Source organism: Penicillium chermesinum (assembly GCF_028974085.1).
Source record: "Penicillium chermesinum strain IBT 19713 chromosome Unknown utg000003l:1.0-5111272.0:1.0-5115320.0, whole genome shotgun sequence".
NCBI lineage: Eukaryota > Fungi > Ascomycota > Eurotiomycetes > Eurotiales > Aspergillaceae > Penicillium > Penicillium chermesinum.
In genome coordinates this window covers 964,476-983,123 of record NW_026695313.1, presented here as the reverse complement: position 1 = coordinate 983,123, position 18,648 = coordinate 964,476, and the positions used below count along the sequence as shown (strand labels likewise).

Sequence of the window (18,648 nt, the reverse complement as noted above, 5' to 3'; positions counted from 1 at the left end):
GACCTCGACAATCAGCACTATTGTCGCCAGTCATTGCAAATCGCCTCCCGTCCTCCCAAACGGCCAGCATTCAGTGCGGGTCTCCCTTGCGGCTCACATGTGGGAGCGGAAGCTTTCAGCTCAGCAAGGAAAAAGCGCAATTCCCCGGGGGACCTCCACCTGGATCGTTAGTCGCGCGATCGGTGTCCACTCGGTTGAACTTGTTCCCTTGCGACTGCCGACCTTGGCATCTCCCGCTCTTGAAACACCCAATCCGCATGAGTCCCGTAATCCACAAGATGCATTAGGCGACTCCAGCCTTCTCGAAGCCTGTCATCCACTCGATCTGTCCATTCCTGCTGGGCAGACTTGTTTGCTGGTCAAACTTCTCGCCTGGGCCTTTATTCCGCTTCCCATCTCCTAAACAGGATACGATCTGGAAGATCCTGGAAACCACATCTTGGATAGCGTCATACTCCCCACCTTGTAAATGAAAGGGGCCACTCAGCTGGTGGGTCACACGGCAAGCGGTTCGTACATGCTGACTTTTGTACCGATCCACGAGATGGAACTTCTCGTGCTGAGCTAAGGTCAGCCGATCGGATCCAGAATCCCAAGAGTCAAAAACAAAGTTTTCCATGTCTCAACAATGTTGCGCTGCGCTGGAGAGATTGCTGAGGCAGAAAAGTGGGCATTTGTACCCTCAAGGGAACACTGTTTGTCTCCGGCCCCTCTGGCCAATTATTAGCGCTAGGCAGGGATGACCAATTCCTATCTGCAGTAACCTGACGTGTTCATTATTGATTTTGTCAGATGAATCTGGTCCAATGGTTGATCCGCGGTCTGGGCCCAACAGGAACAGAAACAGCCCCTGCAGCCGCCAGCCGCCAGCCGGTTTGGCAGGCCTTCAGATGCGCAAGCCGTAGTGCCACGATTCCAATTTGAATTAGTAGATTGCAGAAACATGTGCAAAGCTATAAATGGCTACCAGTCATCCAGGCATAGACATCCACTGGCCAAAGTCCGGATTGTTTGGTTAGTAGGGCTGGTCTAGATAAACAAACTACAAATGCTCCTGTGCGACTCCCACTCCGCAGGTTTATTGAAAACCTTCCAGAGTAGTAGATTCATTAGGAGGCACTTATCCGGTAAAGAACTCATTCAAATAGCCACCACGTAAAGGCTAGGGAAGTAGTCTGTGGTACTCATACTTTAGTTTGGTGACCTTCATGCATGTGAATTTCCATAGGCGACTCCGCCAAAAAAGCTGCCCATGGAGCCACGTGATCTTATCGATAACGCACTGAAAAACACGCCACTTTCGCAACTGATTCTACCCCAGATCTTCAAATCACGTTGATATCACCTTGGCTCGTCGAAGAAGCTTAGCCTCCATCCACTGAATCTGTCATGGAAGCCGAAATCCAGGCCCAGATCCCTGGTCTGGACAGGGTGATTTCCGAATACTCCGTGGTATGTACTTGCCCGCTTCTGCCGTTCACAAAAACTAATTAGTTTCGAGGGATACTTGACCCACGCCTCGAACCTTTACGTGGAGGATGCAAATGCGCCATCCCCTCTCGCTGAAGCTGCAGAAACAGTGACAGAGCTTTTGGTCTCTGCGTCGGGCGATTTCTCGCCGCAAAACTATGATGCAATTGGGAATCTAGTAGAGAAGTTCATCACGACTCTTAGTTCCTCCAATGGTATAGACGCAGAGAGCAGACAAATGCCGTTCACGGCTAAGAAGCTGGATCAAACCATCAATGTCGGTTCCCAGCGTAATCTCTCCTCGACTATGGGGCTGGCAGCAGGCAACGTGGACCTGGAATCGGCCAACGCTCGCAAAGTGGAATCTCGAGTGGATAAGAAGAAGCTGGAGAAGGCTGAACGCAAGATTAGAGCCAAGCAAGAGAAGAAGCAGATGAAAACCGTGCAATATGAGTCGTCACGCCTACTCAACCAACCTGATGAAACAATGACATATGAAGAATTCTTCATGGCAGTCAATCCTTTACAAATCGGCTCCGATTCGCAGTCTAAGAGCAAGGATGTGAAACTGGATAGAATTGATATCACAATCGGAGGCCAGCGTATTTTGACGGATGCCGATCTAACTCTCGCCTACGGTCGTCGTTATGGTCTTGTGGGTCAAAACGGTATCGGAAAGTCTACTCTGTTACGGGCTCTGAGCCGCAGAGAAGTCGCTATTCCAAACCATATCTCAATTCTTCATGTAGAGCAAGAGGTCTGATAAGACTCCAGAAACCCTTTTCCATTCACTGGTGCTAACTTGCTTTCCTCAGATCACAGGTGATGAGACCCCGGCTCTTCAGGCCGTCTTGGATGCAGACGTTTGGCGCAAGCATCTACTTGAGCAGCAAACTGTAAGTATCATATGAATGAAGTGGCAGTGCCTGGTACAGCGAGGATTCCACTAACGACGCTTTCTAGAAAATTACCAATCAGCTAGCTGCTATAGAAGAAGAAAGGTCTTCTTTAGCAGATACTTCGAAAGATGCTGCACGACTGGACCATGAGCGCGAGGGATTGGACATTACATTGAGCGATATCTATTCCAAACTATCCGAAATGGAATCAGACAAGGCCGAATCGCGTGCAGCAAGTATCTTGGCTGGTCTTGGGTTCTCTCCCGAGCGACAACAATACCCAACGCGGACGTTTTCTGGAGGTTGGCGAATGCGTTTGGCATTGGCTCGAGCTCTTTTCTGTGAGCCTGATTTGCTGCTTCTTGACGGTTGGTTGATCCCTCGAACTCGAACTTATTCAACGGCTAACTCTGGCAGAACCGTCGAACATGTTGGACGTTCCGTCTATTACCTTCCTATCGAACTATCTTCAGGGTTATCCTAGCACTGTCCTTGTGGTATCCCACGATCGTGCATTCCTGAACGAAGTGGCCACCGACATTATTCACCAGCATTCAGAGAGATTAGATTACTACCGCGGAGCTAACTTCGGTAAGCGAACCCCTCCCCCCCCCCCTCCCTCCCCTTCTCTTACCCTCTCTTGGAGAATGTCCTTACGTCTTCGAAACTGACATATGGTAGAATCGTTCTATGCCACTAAGGAAGAGCGAAGGAAGACCGCCAAGCGCGAGTACGAGAAGCAAATGGCCGAACGAGCGCACCTACAAGGTAAGTCCCTGCACTGAGACGACAAATCATGAACGGAGTGCTGACATAAACCAAAGCGTTCATCGACAAGTTCCGTTATAATGCTGCAAAGTCATCAGAGGCCCAGTCCAGGATCAAAAAGTTGGAGCGTATGCCGGTCTTGGAAGCCCCAGAAAGTGAATATGTCGTTCACTTCCAATTCCCGGAGGTTGAGAAGTTATCACCTCCAATCGTTCAAATGTCCGATGTCTGCTTTGGCTATACCCCCGAGAAGCCTCTTCTTAAAGATGTCGATCTGGATGTGCAATTGGACTCTCGGATTGGTATCGTTGGGCCGAACGGTGCTGGTAAGACCACCGTGCTCAAACTTCTCACCGGTCAGCTTCAGCCCACCAAGGGATTGATCTCTGCCCATACACGACTGCGCATTGGTTTCTTCGCGCAGCATCATGTAGATGCCCTGGACCTGACCACTAGCGCCGTGAGCTTCATGGCCAAGACATACCCGGGCAAGAGTGACGAAGAATACCGACGGCACCTTGGCGCGTAAGTATCCATCCTCCCGAGTCCGTGATCCAATCTAACAGTATGCACAGATTCGGTATTACCGGCATGACTGGTCTCCAACGGATGGAGCTACTCTCAGGAGGTCAAAAGTCCCGTGTTGCATTTGCGTGCTTGTCCCTCACCAATCCTCACATTCTGGTGCTCGACGAACCTTCCAACCATCTGGATATCGAAGGTATGGATGCTCTGTCCGAAGCACTTACGCGATTCGAGGGAGGTGTGGTCATGGTCTCCCACGACGTTACCATGCTTCAGAATGTGTGCACTAGTCTCTGGGTCTGTGACCAAGGAACGGTGCATAAATTTGATGGAGATGTCAAGGCGTACAAGAAGATGATTAGTGCGCAAGCTGATGAGGCTGGTGTGGTAGCTAAACATTAAGTCTTCATGTTGCAATATATTTGACTTAAGGGACCTACCCTCAAAGAAGGAAATGTGAATCACGATCGTAATCAGAATTAAACCTCGTGTTTCTCGGAAACTTGCGCCAATCAAGTTGTTCCTAGACATTCCAGTACGCAGTAGTTATAGGAAGGCCCCGGGCCCGAACTGGATCACCTAAGCTTGGGGCCCGCCCGGGCGTTATCTGGTGCTTATCGTGAACCTCCCTAGGTAGTCTTCTTTCAGGTCAACGCCATTCTACCGCGACAATGATATCAGGGGACGGCCATGAGCACGTCGGCTCTCATGCTCCACTGCTCTCCTCGGGTGATCCAAGTGCCGATTCCTTTCTTGATAACGGAGACGATATCTTGCCCGTGCCGACCTCGGATGGGTGGTTCATATGGTTCCTTACATTCTCAGCCGGGATAAGTGGACTTCTGTTTGGCTACGAGTAAGTGAGATTTCTTCGGCATGCCCCTGTTTCCAGTGGCTAACGGGGGTGGGAAATTCAGTACCGGCGTCATATCTTCCACTTTGGTGACGATTGGCTCAGACCTTTCGCATCGACCACTGTCGACGCTTGATGAAAGCCTCATTACTTCCAGCACTAGCTTCTTCGCACTGATTGCGAGTCCTTTCACTGGTATTCTTGCGGACAGGTGGGGTCGTCGCCGCGTGATCCTAGTGGCTGACGGTCTTTTTGCTTTGGGGGCCCTAGTCCAGACCTTCACAAGCCATGTATGGATCATGATTATTGGACGTAGCATAGTCGGACTTGCGATTGGCAGCGCGAGCGCTATAACTCCCCTGTATTGTGACCATTGAAGCATGCAGACCACGGTATCATATATAGCTAACGTTTTGGCTCAGGTATATCGCAGAGGTAGCGCCCTCGCATGCCCGGGGTCGATTGGTCACAATCCTTAGCCTGTTGATTACAGGTGGTCAGGTTGTTGCATACGTTGTCGGGTGGCTGTTTTCCCATGCTGTCGGCGGCTGGCGTTGGATTGTGGGCCTTGGAGCCCTGCCTGCGTTTCTTCAATTTGCGGTCCTCGGTTTCTTGCCGGAGACACCACGGTGGCTTATACAAGCTGGCTTGGATGACCAGGCAGTCAGCGTCCTGAAGCGCATTTACCAAACCTCACAGGGACGTGATCGTGTAGTCCATCAAGTACTACGGGATATACGCAGTGAAATTGCTCAAGAAAGAGTGGACATAGACGGCACGAAACCGCCTGGCATTTCTGCCCAGTGGATGCGCGATACCTCTCACCGTTTAAAAACACTTTTCCGAGGGGGCAATCGGAGGGCTCTAACAATTGCCATGATGCTTCAAGCGGCCCAGCAGCTGTGCGGGTTTAACAGCCTGATGTACTTTTCGGGAATCATCTTCTCGGCTCTTTCGTTCTCCTCGCCAACTCTGACTTCACTCACAATCGCGGGCACTAATTTTCTCTTCACACTGGTTGCATTCGTATATATTGATAGAATTGGCCGCCGTCGCATCCTGTTGTATTCGATACCTGTGATGATAGTCGCGCTGGGACTTTGTGCGCTGGCATTCTCTTCCTTGGATATTTCCTTCAGCCCCGAAACAGATGGTCCAAAGGGTCAGGAAAGTGGCAATCGTCTTTATCCCTTTCTCATCTTGCTGAGTCTGATAATCTATGTTGCCGCCTATGCTTTTGGACTAGGAAATGTGCCCTGGCAACAGGCAGAGTTGTTCCCCTTGAACGTACGGTCATTGGGATCTGGGTTAGCCACGGCAACCAACTGGGGATCCAACTTCATAGTCGGCCTGACATTTTTGCCAATGATGGAATGGATGACACCTACATGGACATTCACTGTTTATGCAGGGATCTGTGCAGTGGGGTGGGTGGCCATACGAGCGATCTATCCAGAAATGAGTGGCTTGGGGCTGGAAGAAGTGAAGGGATTGTTGGCTGATGGCTGGGGAGTGAAGGAAAGCCTGCGCCGAAGAGAGGGGACTCGTGAGGAAATATCGACTTAGATTGGGGTTAGATTGTCTTCTGACCTTGTGAGTGAATGTCATTGTATGTCCTGCCTCACATTCACTCTACTATTCCCTCTACTACCCCCCACTTCTTCTTCTCTCTTCCTCTCTCTCCACTCAACTCTGCAACATCACTAGCACTTGTGCCTAAACACAATGGCAGCAGGAAGTCACCTTCTGAAGCTTCCGAATGAGGTACGGGGTCTTGCAAATTAATCGAGGTACATCTGTGTATATTAATAGTTTCATCCCATCCAGATCCTCCAGCAAGTGGCAGCGCTTCTTCAAAATGATCAAGACTTGATCAACCTCGCCGCTACTTGCAAGGAGGCGAAGAGCAGAGTCCTGAGTTTCGAGGGATTGACATGGAGAAGTCGCTTTCGAGCGAAATACGATCTGCCCCTGGAGGGCAGAACATCTCGTGAGCTGATGTATGAATATCAGACTCGCGCAATCGTTCTCCCCCAGAAGATGAATTTCAGACCAAGCAGCAAGGAGAGAAAAGCCAAGGAGAAGGCCTTGTGGCTTGAAGTCATCCAGACAATGCTCACAGAAGCATTGGCTCTGCCTTTGCGAGGTGGCAACTCGACATCCAAGAACTATGCTCGAATCCGCGAGGTTATGGCCAACGTTGAGTTTTTGAACCAACCAAAGACCAAAAAGCCATCAGAAGTCTTCCATGCAATTCAAATCGTCGGTGACATAGAAGTAGGCCTTTTCCCTGATTTTTCGCTGACCTGAACATCCAGTATATGACTGCGCTTGCGTTCGACAGTACCATAACGATCCCCTGCCTTCGCACCGACTACGATATTGCTACCGCATATTCGTACAACGACGGAGATATGGTGCCTTTAGTACGAAATGGAAGCTTCGATTTTGCTGCCCTTCTGGACCTTCGCAGCTTTTGGCAACGTCATATTTTGACTCGTGAAGAGGCGACATTCTATGACTCCTTCTCTCGACTGCCTCGTAGATTGAAGCCCAAAATGTTCAAGGCCGACCCCAAGGCTGAAGGCCTCAGTGTTTCTTGGATGGGATATTACTGTGAGACTCCGAACACACGAGAACCGGAAAGGCTATCTATACTGACAGAGGAGCAGCCTGCATTCATCCCATGCCAGATACACTGACAGGACTCCAACAACGGCAGACTTGTGCTGACCTCGATTCCCATTGGGATCAGGTCGACATCCTAGTGAGTTCCCTAATAGAAGGTACAAGACGCAACTAACAATAAACGCCAGACCCTGAAGATAACATCCCAGTCCGATGAGCCATTCTGGCCTGATGAATGTAACGTGATCATTCCTCAAGAGGAAGGGGCACACCGGGAATACTTCAGCGGCGTTCAGTCGACCTATGGCTATAAGAGCGCAGAAAACCCGCTGTTCGGTTTCACCGAGCCCATCACGGCTGCTTACGGAGGATTCCATGGATGGACTCGAATTTGCTTTGCCATCTGCGAACAGGTTGATGGGGACGAACGCGGCACCGGGGAACACAATTCGGCTCGCTGGGTTCACGGGTACGAAGCAATCGTTATTCCCGGAGGCAGGATGATGTTGGGACGGTGGGTCGATATGAAGGAACCTACCGGAAGTGGAAGAGGCCCGTTCGTTTTCTGGGACGTTTAGCACGAAGTCGTGTTCCTGTCTTTCCTACAGTGATTGCCCTGAGCCCGGCTAAGAGGATATGCCAGAAAGCTCTGGTTGAATGTACATAACAAAGTTTTCAATCCCGATTATGTGATCAAGGGAATAAAAGATATGGAATGAGAAACTACTCTTCGATGTCTTTGACTTTCTCCCACTGGCCCTTCAGGTTCTCCTTCCACAGGCTCACCTTGTTGTCTCCACCGCTGACTGCTAGGATGTTCCCGCTCAAACTCCAGCTTACTCGCCACAGAACGGTGTCAAATTCAAGAGTCTGACTTGACCACTGGTTAGGGTTGGATGCATCAGAGGTCCAAATCCGGACAGTCTTATCTTGCGAAGCGGAGGCAATATACGACTTGGACAGAATGCTAGGTGACCAGGCTACGTCTCGTACCCAGTCAGAGTGTCCCTCTAGGGTCTGGGTGGGGTTGTAGGTCTTGGTCTCGGCACTGGAGGGGGAATGTTAGCTTGTAACCATATACATAGTCCCTCGGAAGAGGCGTACTTATAGTCCCAGATCTTGATGAGATTGTCGCTTCCACCAGTCACAAAGCGTCTCTGTTGTCCAGGCCCTGGGGTTGAGCTAATCAAGCTGCCCGCAAAAGCGGCTGGGGCCCAACTGATTGAGTTCACTCCCATACCATGCGCGTGAAAAGTTTGGTGAGTCCAGTTATTGTCGCGAAATTCGAGGACGCTCACATGGCCGTCAGAGGAAGCACAGGCAAGGAGACATCCGCTCTCGTGAGGAGCCCAAGATACCATGTTGACCGAGGCCGTGTGGAGGGAGAAATCAAAGACCTTGGTCCACGTACTGCCACCGGCAGGCGAAGTAGCATTTTGTGGTTGTTCACGCCAAATGAGTACTTTCCCATCGTAGGAAGAAGACGCCAGGATAGTGCCGAATTTGGGATGCGCCTGTGGTGAGCGGTTGGGTTAGCTATAATCACAACGGCAGAATATAGACATTCAATCTCGGAACACCTACCCATGCGACACACCAGACTGCACCCTCATGACTGCCCAGAGAAGTATTAGCAAGATATTTTCCATATTAGATTATTAAAGGTATAAACCTACCCCTTCAGAGTCTCAACCAAGCGGTGTGATTCCCCCTCGATCTCAAAGATCTTTATCGTTCTGTCGGAGGAGCAAGTAGCCAATCGGCGACCGTAGTAATCTAATCCCGCATCATGCTAGAAATGATAATAGTGTCAGATATCAATGTCTGAGAGCTGAAGCATAAGCTTCAAAGGGTGACGAGGGCCGGCCCCTCGAGACTGGTACGTACAATCATGTCTTCGTGCCCCGAATTGGAGATAACTTGAGGGGCCGCCTAGGTCAAGTATTAGCGCAGAACAAGAAACTTCCAATTGAAGAGCTAGAGCTCACCATGGTGCCGGAAGATGCCACCGAAAGGTATCAGATGTCCAGATGTCCAGATGTCCAGATCGAATGCGCTGGAGCCACAACAACCGCTTATCCTTATCAGTGATTACTCATTATGGTCATGTGACTCACACATGCCTTTGCCTCGGTTGCCCCACGATATACTTCCCCATGTTTTCTCCGCTCTGGTTTCTCTCTTTACATATTCTTCGTGGTAATCAAGGTTTGCCTTGCTAGCGATACCGAAGTCATGGGTGATGCCACTTGTGGCCCATCGAACGCGTTACAGAACTTCCAGAAGCATGCGTCGGTCGACCGCACCCTGCAACAAGACCGCTTCATTAGCCGACAGCCTCCGGCGCAGGTAATCCACCGCTGAAGGATCAACTCGGCATGAATACCCTGATACTGAGAACTAGCACAGGGTTTCCGCTCACAGAACTCGCGGGATGGTATCCTGGACCCCGAATTCGCGGCCTTTGAGGCTAATTTGGGAGGGCCTGCCTTACCAAATGTACAGCATCCTGCCCAGACTCACTTTGGAGCCCCGGCACAAGCTCCAGTAACCTCCCCAAGCGCCAACTGGGCATCTGACTTCCAAAACCTTCATATATCGGGCCCGGCGGCCCCGCAACTACAAAATGTCCCTGTCGCGCAAATGGGGTGGCAGAACGAATTCCTCAACCAGCAAGCGGAGCAGCGTGGCCCAGCGTTTCATTCCCAAACCCGCCCAGTACAGAGTCATGGCTATCAACCGGCATTTGCTCCTAGCCGCTCAATATACAATAGCTCCATGAATTCCATGAACATGCAGCCAGCTCACCAAGGCGTAGGAACCGAGCAAAATACCGAGCAGCATCAATTTGACGACTCGGCCTTCGAGGCTGCGTTTGCACAAGCGCGGGCGGATTTGGAACTACAAGAGCATGAAGCTGTTTCCGCAGAGGCCGAGAAAAAGGAAGAAATAGAGCCAGAGCCATTGCCTCAGACCCTGGGAACGGTCCATGAAGAGATACGAATCGGTTCCGACACTATTTCTCAGACCGATCAAAATCCACAGACCCAGACCCACGATGCCGATGCTCTAGCACAAACTGCGGGAGAGCTCCTTGAAAGTGTCCGACATGAGCAAAGCCCGAAGTTCCAACAGAGTAATTTCCTTGCCTTGATGCGCCGCATCCGTGATCGCGAGGTTCAGGTGGAAGGAGACGAGTTTCGCGAAGTCAGTAACAAACCCTTAGACGGTTAGGCTGTCAAGCGCGGCAGATTTACCGGTATCTTGATGTCAGTCTATGCAGGCTTTTGTTTGTACTAACTACTTGAGTTAGACGGTTCAGTCTCTTCATCCTGGCGGTCGGCATTACCCAGGGCAATCTTTCCCCGGAGATTCTGTCGTATCGTCCGACAGTATAAGTAAGGAGCATTCCCTCCCTTCTGACCAGGCATAGTGCTCTGCGAAGTAAGAAAGTCCACAAAGTTCTGCAAGAAACCTGACCCGATCAATGATGGTCAGACGACATACCCAACATCGTCCAACAGATGAGCTATCTGCACGAAGACGAATCTCCTCGTCTCAGGAACGAGACCGCTGGATGAAAGTTCAGGAGACAATAACGCTCTTTACGAAGGCTGGGTTCACGGCCACGGACTCGTTGATCGCAGGGCTCCAACCTTCTGTTTTCGAGGTGAACATGAATTGTTCACCTGGTAAAGAATCGCACCGTCCCAGTACTGGGGACAGGCTTGTCACTGTTTTGAAGGTATTTCGCTGCGACTAAATTAGGTGGACATATTCAGATCGAATGACTCTGTTCCCTATACAGCTGGAACCCCAAATGCACTGGCAAATGTCACCATAATCTCCTGCTTGTCATGCCTTTTTACAAGCTATCTACTGCCCAGATATCGTAGCTAGGTGTTGACTAATGCCAATGAAGAATCCAATCTGTGACACAACCCTATCATGCTCATATTCATACATTAATTAGGCAAAAGATAAACTCCGCACCGTACCATGAGGGCCTTCCCTGAACTAAGTAGTAGCCCGAGAAAAAAAAATACGAGACAAGTCCAGGGGATATGGAGGAAACAGTCCAATTTCCTCCTGAAAGAGGAAGTATAGCACATCGAAGAACACTCGAGGGGGGTGGATGGGCTCCTCGGGTGAATGAGAAGCATTTGCGTTATGGAGATTCTACCACACTTATACCAGACACGCAATTGATACTACTTTGTCATGAATGTCAGTGGAGGAAGCCCAATAGCAAGCGACAGCGGTATTTCCCACCTAGACAGGAGATTCGGACGAAGCTAAACTTGATGGCATTTCTAAACGCGGCCGACAGGGATGTCGTGACGATGGAGGTCTCGGGACCATTCTGGGGCGACCTTGTCTCGCTCGTATAGGAAGCCACAGTTATGGCAAAGGGTCTAAAGTATGCGTCAGACATGATGGATCATGGTTTCTTAGAGAGGTGATGTCGTTTCTTACCCGTGGGCCTTCTGGCCCATCTCGCACCGCCCATACAGCTGAGCCCCAGACCATGCAGTTGCTACAGCGCCAACTTTGTCGTTCCCTATGGAATGTCAGCATTTACATTTCAGCAGAAGGAAACAAGAAGAAGAAGAAGAAGAAGAAGAAGAAGAGAAAAGGGAAGCCTACCATTCAGACAGCGTGCCTCCGCCTCCACCGTACCCAGCACCAGATCCAGTGTCTGGGGTTCCCCTGGCCCCCCGGAGTCCCTGATCGCCCCGTGGGACTAAGACTCCGGAACCGACGCTTGCGCTTATTCCGTTCGCCTCTACCCAGTGGAGTTTCACTGTCAACATCGAAGTACCCGCTGCTTTGACGAGAGGCGTCGGGTGTGATTCCAGTAGTGGATGAGAAGCGGGCTGTTTCACGTCGTAATCGTCGGATCTGTCGCTCTCGATCTCCTTCGCGTCTTTCAATCTCCTCCTTTGATAAGGTTTCCACCTTGGGTTCCCACTCATCGCCCAAAGTCTCCGGGTCATACCGCCAGCCCGCCTCCACTCCATTGGCAGCCTGATTATCAATCTCATTGCCATAGCCATTGATTCCACTCACGAGGCCACCACTCTCACAGACTTCTTTCTTGAGCTTGAGGACGGCTTCGTAGATACCATGTGCAATGGCGCTCACCCATTCACCCCCCTAGATGCAAGTCGGCACATGTAACCTGCGCAAATTCTTCGGCCATTCCTGTAGGGTGCAGCAAAGACCATTCAAATCGGTCGGTGTAGAGTTTGTTTTGTAAATTGATGTTGAGGTAGATCAGGCATCTGTAAGCGTCGTCCGGGTTCAACAGACTGTCGTTCACTAGCGCCTCTTTGGTCACGGTGACGGTTGCGGCAGCGTTAGTCCTACTGTCCGGAGTGGCAACATAGGTCGCAGCAGGCGTCATCGATGTATCTCGTGAAGGTTCTGTCTGAGGAGGGACACTGGCTGGAGGGACTGCCGGGGAGCTCTGGAACAGAGGATGCAACGCAACACCGGCGTACTCCTCCAATTGCTGACGAATCTGGCTACTGATATTCATCGTAGTCACCTGGGGATTCGGGGAGATCCAAATCACGGACAAAGCCGATGGCGAATTCTTCTGGGGTCGCCAGGGCCTCATGGAGATTCCAGAGAAATGTGTCCTTGATGCGGAATGGGGGTAATGGGTCGGGTTTTCTGTATGCAGGGAGGGTTGGGTTTATACTCGCATCCATCACGCCGCGCGGGAGAGGGAATGGTTCAAGAGGCTGGTGCGGAATGACTTCGATGTCGATGCGAATCGGTACGAGCGTCAAAGGAAGCTGAGCCTGGATCTGGAGCTGGTCTGCGCATCTGCAGGGCAAAAAGGGTCAGTAGGCAAATTTGGAGAAGAGGCAACAGAATCACGCATACGCTGGCCGGAGCATCCGCTTGATCATCCATTCCCGGAACACACCTTGCACCTCGACTGGCGCATGTGCTTCTTTCCCCAGTTTTTCAGACACGGGCAACGGGCCGCCGGATGAATCCTCTCGCCGAAGGCTTCTCAATCCTGTTGGCCTCCTCGGACCATCACTGTCGTCAAAGTCTTCATCTTCGAATCCGTCTTCGGCGTAATTGATTGCAGTGGTGCCGCGCTTAGTGGTCCGAGGCGTTGGCCCGGTTTGGACAGGATAGACCGGTGTAAGGAGCGCGTTGCCATATTGGCGTATGCGCGGAGGATAGGAGGAAATATATCCTCGAAGGTGTGACATATTGACGATTTATCTCGACTGATTCATGCCCCTTCGTGGGTACAAGAAGGATTATCGCAAAGGCGCGCGTCAATGGAGAGAAGGGCGAAGCACCAAATTTGATGAAGTTTTCGCGAAGAGAGCCCAGAGCCGATCAGGCAATGGGGAAGATGTGGAGGGACAAAATCAGGAAATGTTAGCAATGGTGATTGTTGCAGGTCTGGACTTGAACCCTTTGGGATTCTTTTGCGCCGTCGCGTTTTCCCCAATCGAGAGAAGCGCTTCATTCCACGGTCACGTGAAAATGACTAGTTCCTGAGGCCTCTACCCATCTCCCAGAATTAGTTGCCCAGCCAGAATTCTATTATCTTCCATCGAGGGGTATTTTCTGAGAAAAGATCCTCGTAGAGCAACGTGAGTGGCCGTAACTGATTGTATATTTGCTACGACGGGTGTTTGAACTATTTATTAGTGGTAAGCTTTAGAAAAACCATACTATTGACATCAATCCGGCCGTAATAGGAGTAACAAAGATCGCAGCAGCAGGCAGTAAAGCAGAATATATTGAGAAGTGAGAGCGAAGGGATTCGGGTATAGGTTACATATGCAGACAGAAACAAATTGCAGATTATCAGCGCAGTCCGATCACACTCTGAAGCCGACGTTAGTATCAGTGAGTCTAAAAGTTGGAGACAACCTTACCATTTCCAGCGTCCAGACTCTTCGGATCCATACTTTGACGGGTCCATCCACCCCTTCCACATCGGTAAGGTCAACACCTTCCCACCAACAGCGGCGGGCGGGTTTCCTCCAGAAAAGCAGCAGCTTTTGTGCCATCCCAACTGCGTTGTTGTTTGAAAGATCCCCACGGATATCAGTGCGAAGTTTTGCCAAAGCAAGACTGCAGATCACGGCCTTGCTGGGCTCTGGAGCACGGTGGCCCCACTGGTCATCGCGATCAAACCCACTATAAATATGGTCAGAGATACACTTTCTTTTGCCGTTGATTTGCTTCTCAAGTCCGGTGTGGACAACTATGGGAAGATGCAAAGCTTACCCAGCAGTGAGCATCTCGATGAGATGTTGTTCCGTAGACCCAGTCTCTTCGCTCTTGCGGAGCCCAGAGAAGATACCGTCTTGTTTCAAGAGGGCTCGACCAGCGGCCCGCTTCACTTCAAGCATCTCCTCGTGACCAATGTCTGGGCGGGGTGGTATGGCGTAAAAGTCCAAGTCTTCTCGCAGGACAATGATCCCGGCCCGATCTTGAAGCATATCCCGTGCAGAGTTCTGCATTACATCTGGCACTTCTAGCTCGGGAGAGGTTGATTCAGAAGGCAAGGAGGATGGGATGGATTGAGCGACGGATCGAAAGAAATCGAGCATGTACTGGAGGGAGACAGGATCGTACTGGACATCGTTAGAGTAAGCAGGTTCAAAGAGTCCAAAGCACATACATCAACTGGGTATATATCCCCTTCGTGGAAGCCTCCCATGTGCCCGTCTGGAAGAAGCCCGTTGGGAAACAAGGAGAGCAGAACAAATTCCGGCAATGTCAACAATTCATCTCGAGATAGAGTGAATCGGGTACCCCTGGTCATGATTAGTGTTTGCGCTTCAGATGCTGTCCCTAGGCTTGAGAATGTCGTACCGAAGGTCCAGCGTAATATGTTCGTCTCCCCCAATATCTAGGATAGAATTAGCGGTGTGATTTCCGACCCCATTGATACACAAAGCATACCTCCTAAAGTGTTGATCGGAGGTCCGCCAGTCTGCTGGACCTGAGTGATGATGCTCGAAGCACCGCCAGCAGCAGCCATCACGTAACTAAATGATTCAAGAGGGCTGAATCCTTCTGTGTATGGAGGTGGAGGTTCTGCGTCGTCGGAGCTCTTCGCAGCTTCTGCCTTGTTGCCGGAAAATGAGGCTTTGGTGTCGGCAACAACGGAGGATCCTGGGATTGAATCGAATGTCTCTTCACCGGGCAGTGGCACAAAAGCCGGGAGAGGGGCTGACACAGAGCCCGTAACTTCTACAGAAGGCGATTCAAAGCTAGCAGCAAAGTCAAGTGACGAGAACGGAGGAGGGCCAACAGAGCTAGATGCAGACGCTTCCGATGGGGAGTGTGGTGGGGGCGCTGGGAAGTGATCGTCCTCCGCGAGGGAGTCTGTCGGGGTTGGAAGCGTTGGCGCCGTGATTGACGGTCGTCGAGGGGGTGTTCCTTCAGACACGTTCACTGGTGGATCAGATCCAATCGCAAGAGCTGCGGTTGATCTGATGAAATCTAGATTCGTGCTTCAGGGCTTTGTAAGTTGATCAGGAGGTAGATGTAGAAACGTGATCCTCCCGTGTGCGCAACCTTGCAAACGGGTAGTGTACGGCGATGCCTTCTGTATTGATAAAACACAGTGCCGTACTGGCTACTTCTCACAGCTGGTATACGTATAGGCAAGTTGGGTGGGTTCAAAGAGGAGCTGGGGCACATCACGAAGAGGAGAAGGCGCGCTAGTAGATCGGGCGGTAACTCCCCCCCATCTCGATGCTATACTGCCTACGGAAACCGCCTGCAGAGTACAGGGCGATCCAGAACAAAACAACTCAAATCAGACTGCAAAGGAACCAGGGCCTAGGTATTATGAATTGTTCATAAGTCGTTACGACTGTAATTTGATAGTAGTAGTAGTATATTGATGATCAATTCAAGTCATTTGATTGCGGGTGCTCTTTTTCTTTCACTTAGTTATAGCACCTACACATTACGCTCCGCAAAACTCTGGATGATACCCTCCAAAGTAGGCTCATACTCCTTTAAAACAACTTGGTCGCCTTTCAGAATGGTATTGGCCTGGACAAAAACCTTGCGAGGGACCTTGTTCTTCAGAACGACCTCCCGAACCTTACCTCCCCACCACTCATCAACAGAGGTAATGCCATCGTACAGGGCTTTCCCTGCTTGAACGTCGGCCGTACTCTTGTAGACATGGAGCTTCTGTAGATACTTCTCTATGGCCGGGCGTCCATGGCTCAGGATTTTGGATCGATCAAGCTTGATTTCCAAGTCTGAGAGGTCTTCCTTGGTGTATGAGAGCTTGACAAAGTCATCTCCCGCTTCAAGGAAAGTGCGAAGAATACTGTATCTGGCTTGCATATGCGCCTGGCCCCACTTTTGAGTTTTGGGGTCCCAGAATTCCAAAGCGACCAGACCAGCGCGAGCCATTTGCAGGTAGGAGACAAAGAGCACATCTCCTGCTTCGCCATCAAGGTTCGGGGTTCCATCGCCATGACCAAAAAGCTTCAAGATACTGAAATCGCAGCCTAATGCCATTGCCACACATTCGGCGCGACATTCTTCGTAAGATGATGCAATCGCGCCAAAAACAGAGCTCCAGGTCTGGCCAGGCTTGTACCAAGTCGAGATGGGCTTATTCGTTATTGGGCTAATGGGCGGGTTTGCAGCGTCGAAGTTATATTCACCAGGGGAGGTTTCTTGAAGTAATTTACCGGTGCCGTGGCCGAGGAGCTCATGGATACCGACTTGAACTTCGAATGCGGGGTCCCGACATTTGCGGTACACATCCTGGTCTGCGTCGGTAATGAAAGGGATTGGTTCGTTAGGCGCCTTCGCACTTAGCACGTTGCCAAGTGAGACATTCTTGAACCCTAAGTTCTGGCGGATATCATCGTAGTTTGGTAAATTGATACCAGCCGGGAGCCCCGAACAGGCGAAGCTCAAAACCTCCAGCGAAGTGAAGTCTGGGCTCAAAAATTGGTCCTTTTCAAAGTCCTTGCTCCAAGGGAGCTTGGGAATCATGCTTTCGGCGCTATCGACTAAGGCACCAAACGCCCGAGTTCGTTCGAGATTGACCTTACCTCGTAGTCAGTATATATCACAGAGCCAGAATGAGGCTTACCTACCAGGGCTACGAACCCCTCCCACTCTCCACGCACGCCATGAGGATCACGATATGTCTCCACAAACCCAAGGTTCGTCTCCAGAACAGGCTTCTGGTCGGTAACCCAGATCCGTTGGCTCTCTTTGAAGCCCTCGATAGAACCTGCGCCGAAAGAGCGGGCATACGCATCGAGCATGCGCTTTTGCTTCTCGTTCGCCGCATGCTTCTCAGCTTGCTTGATGCTATGGGCGACTTTCGCCATTTCCTCCTGAAAATCTCCAAAAACAAGACGCACGGTCTTCCCTTTGAAGGCGCCGCCAAGCTCAAAGGTACTTTCTTCTCCGAGGTCACGATCCCTGGCTGGGGGTTTTGAAATGCCGGAGGCTATGAGCAGCTCAAAGTCGCCCGATGATGTTTTCCGCAGCCGAGTATTTTCCAATGCCAGTCCCTTTGCCTCCATCACGTCGCCGACGGCTGTAATCTCATCTTTGGTGATAGTAGGCGAGTCTGGATAATACGTAGTGGTGTGTCCATCGGCGGGATACCCCAGGTGCATCAGAGACTGCTCATTGGTCTCATAAAACCCACCTCCGGTGGTATTTGCCTTCTGGAACGCCTCCTGTGTTTCCGGAGTTATGGATGCCAGTGCCTCAAGAGCAGAGGCTGGCAAGCGAGGGATGAATTTCGAATCGCCAAATCCCTTGTAGTTGCCACAATTACCCAAGAATTGAGCAGCATATTCAAGAAAGAATTTGAGATGCTCCTCAGAGACCTGAGTCTTCTTGGCCAGACCGTTCCAATCGCCATCGGCGGCACGGTAGAGACTAAGGATGAAGTCATAGATAGGCTCAGACTCTGGAGACACCTGGCGCAAAGTAATACGAGTTCCTTCGAAAGCCGCCCTGTGGTGTGTTAGAGGGTGACGCCGGCCAGATCGCGGGAATGCCACTGTTGGACGTACCGGCTCATGTAGTGAGCGTACTTCCTCAGATTTTCATCCTTGAGGGCATCGAAGTGGTGCTTGATTTCAAGCTTAACCACCGAAGGGGGCGAATCTGCCAGGTAGTGCTGCTTGACGGTCTCATCCATGATGGCTTGACGGGGGCGAGAGTTGGAGAAAGGTCTGGGGTGGAGTGCGGTGAGGGGTTGCGGAGGTAAGAAGCTCCGCTTGAAAAGGCGGCAGCGCAATGACGCACCCAATGCCCCTCGAGGCAAGCGATAGACATGCATCTGAGATCATTGGGACTCAGTCAGGGTATGCGCTCCGCCAGAAACGAGCGCGTGAAAGAGTGGGGCCCAAACACGACTAATCACCAAATTTGGACTGGTGGACTTGATGCCACGAGACATTGCGTGGAACTGCTTTTTCTTTCTCCGCTTTCATGCACACTCTACATATT

At 50.9% G+C, this 18,648-nt stretch overlaps 9 protein-coding genes across 9 annotated transcripts; 6 read left to right on the top strand and 3 right to left on the bottom strand.

Moving 5' to 3' along the window:
* Positions 1-97: 97 nt before the first annotated feature.
* On the top strand, positions 98-403 carry N7468_003274 (uncharacterized protein; the record flags this gene model as incomplete). Its single annotated transcript, XM_058472571.1, has 1 exon — positions 98-403. The coding sequence occupies one exon, from the start codon at positions 98-100 to the stop codon at positions 401-403; it is 306 nt and encodes a 101-aa protein (XP_058331574.1).
* Positions 404-1,389: 986 nt separating this feature from the next.
* Positions 1,390-4,064, top strand: N7468_003273 (putative AAA family ATPase GCN20; the record flags this gene model as incomplete). The annotated part of the gene is made up of 8 exons (XM_058472570.1): positions 1,390-1,452; positions 1,502-2,227; positions 2,286-2,366; positions 2,434-2,737; positions 2,787-2,960; positions 3,051-3,137; positions 3,194-3,662; positions 3,713-4,064. The coding sequence occupies 8 exons, from the start codon at positions 1,390-1,392 to the stop codon at positions 4,062-4,064; spliced, it is 2,256 nt and encodes a 751-aa protein (XP_058331573.1).
* Positions 4,065-4,333: 269 nt separating this feature from the next.
* Positions 4,334-6,081, top strand: N7468_003272 (putative MFS myo-inositol transporter; the record flags this gene model as incomplete). Its single annotated transcript, XM_058472569.1, has 3 exons — positions 4,334-4,518; positions 4,580-4,876; positions 4,938-6,081. 3 exons carry the CDS (start codon positions 4,334-4,336, stop codon positions 6,079-6,081), a joined length of 1,626 nt encoding a protein of 541 aa, XP_058331572.1.
* Positions 6,082-6,240: 159 nt separating this feature from the next.
* N7468_003271 (uncharacterized protein) lies at positions 6,241-7,721 on the top strand (the record flags this gene model as incomplete). The annotated part of the gene is made up of 5 exons (XM_058472568.1): positions 6,241-6,279; positions 6,328-6,792; positions 6,834-7,131; positions 7,188-7,282; positions 7,332-7,721. The coding sequence occupies 5 exons, from the start codon at positions 6,241-6,243 to the stop codon at positions 7,719-7,721; spliced, it is 1,287 nt and encodes a 428-aa protein (XP_058331571.1).
* A 145-nt stretch (positions 7,722-7,866) lies between these two features.
* sec13 (GTPase-activating protein SEC13) lies at positions 7,867-9,134 on the bottom strand (the record flags this gene model as incomplete). Its single annotated transcript, XM_058472567.1, has 6 exons — positions 7,867-8,191; positions 8,248-8,657; positions 8,728-8,758; positions 8,820-8,935; positions 9,031-9,075; positions 9,132-9,134. The coding sequence occupies 6 exons, from the start codon at positions 9,132-9,134 to the stop codon at positions 7,867-7,869; spliced, it is 930 nt and encodes a 309-aa protein (XP_058331570.1).
* Positions 9,135-9,378: 244 nt separating this feature from the next.
* pex20 lies at positions 9,379-10,576 on the top strand (the record flags this gene model as incomplete). Its single annotated transcript, XM_058472566.1, has 3 exons — positions 9,379-9,492; positions 9,553-10,350; positions 10,457-10,576. 3 exons carry the CDS (start codon positions 9,379-9,381, stop codon positions 10,574-10,576), a joined length of 1,032 nt encoding a protein of 343 aa, XP_058331569.1.
* Positions 10,577-10,633: 57 nt separating this feature from the next.
* Positions 10,634-10,906, top strand: N7468_003268 (uncharacterized protein; the record flags this gene model as incomplete). The annotated part of the gene is made up of 1 exon (XM_058472565.1): positions 10,634-10,906. One exon carries the CDS (start codon positions 10,634-10,636, stop codon positions 10,904-10,906), a length of 273 nt encoding a protein of 90 aa, XP_058331568.1.
* Positions 10,907-11,456: 550 nt separating this feature from the next.
* On the bottom strand, positions 11,457-13,379 carry N7468_003267 (putative RSC complex subunit Sfh1; the record flags this gene model as incomplete). The annotated part of the gene is made up of 6 exons (XM_058472564.1): positions 11,457-11,558; positions 11,620-11,704; positions 11,903-12,300; positions 12,326-12,667; positions 12,726-12,978; positions 13,039-13,379. The coding sequence occupies 6 exons, from the start codon at positions 13,377-13,379 to the stop codon at positions 11,457-11,459; spliced, it is 1,521 nt and encodes a 506-aa protein (XP_058331567.1).
* Positions 13,380-13,989: 610 nt separating this feature from the next.
* On the bottom strand, positions 13,990-18,337 carry N7468_003266 (dipeptidyl peptidase 3; the record flags this gene model as incomplete). Its single annotated transcript, XM_058472563.1, has 9 exons — positions 13,990-14,010; positions 14,061-14,325; positions 14,416-14,765; positions 14,813-14,948; positions 15,007-15,043; positions 15,097-15,629; positions 16,109-17,220; positions 17,271-18,150; positions 18,210-18,337. The coding sequence occupies 9 exons, from the start codon at positions 18,335-18,337 to the stop codon at positions 13,990-13,992; spliced, it is 3,462 nt and encodes a 1,153-aa protein (XP_058331566.1).
* Positions 18,338-18,648: the final 311 nt, after the last annotated feature.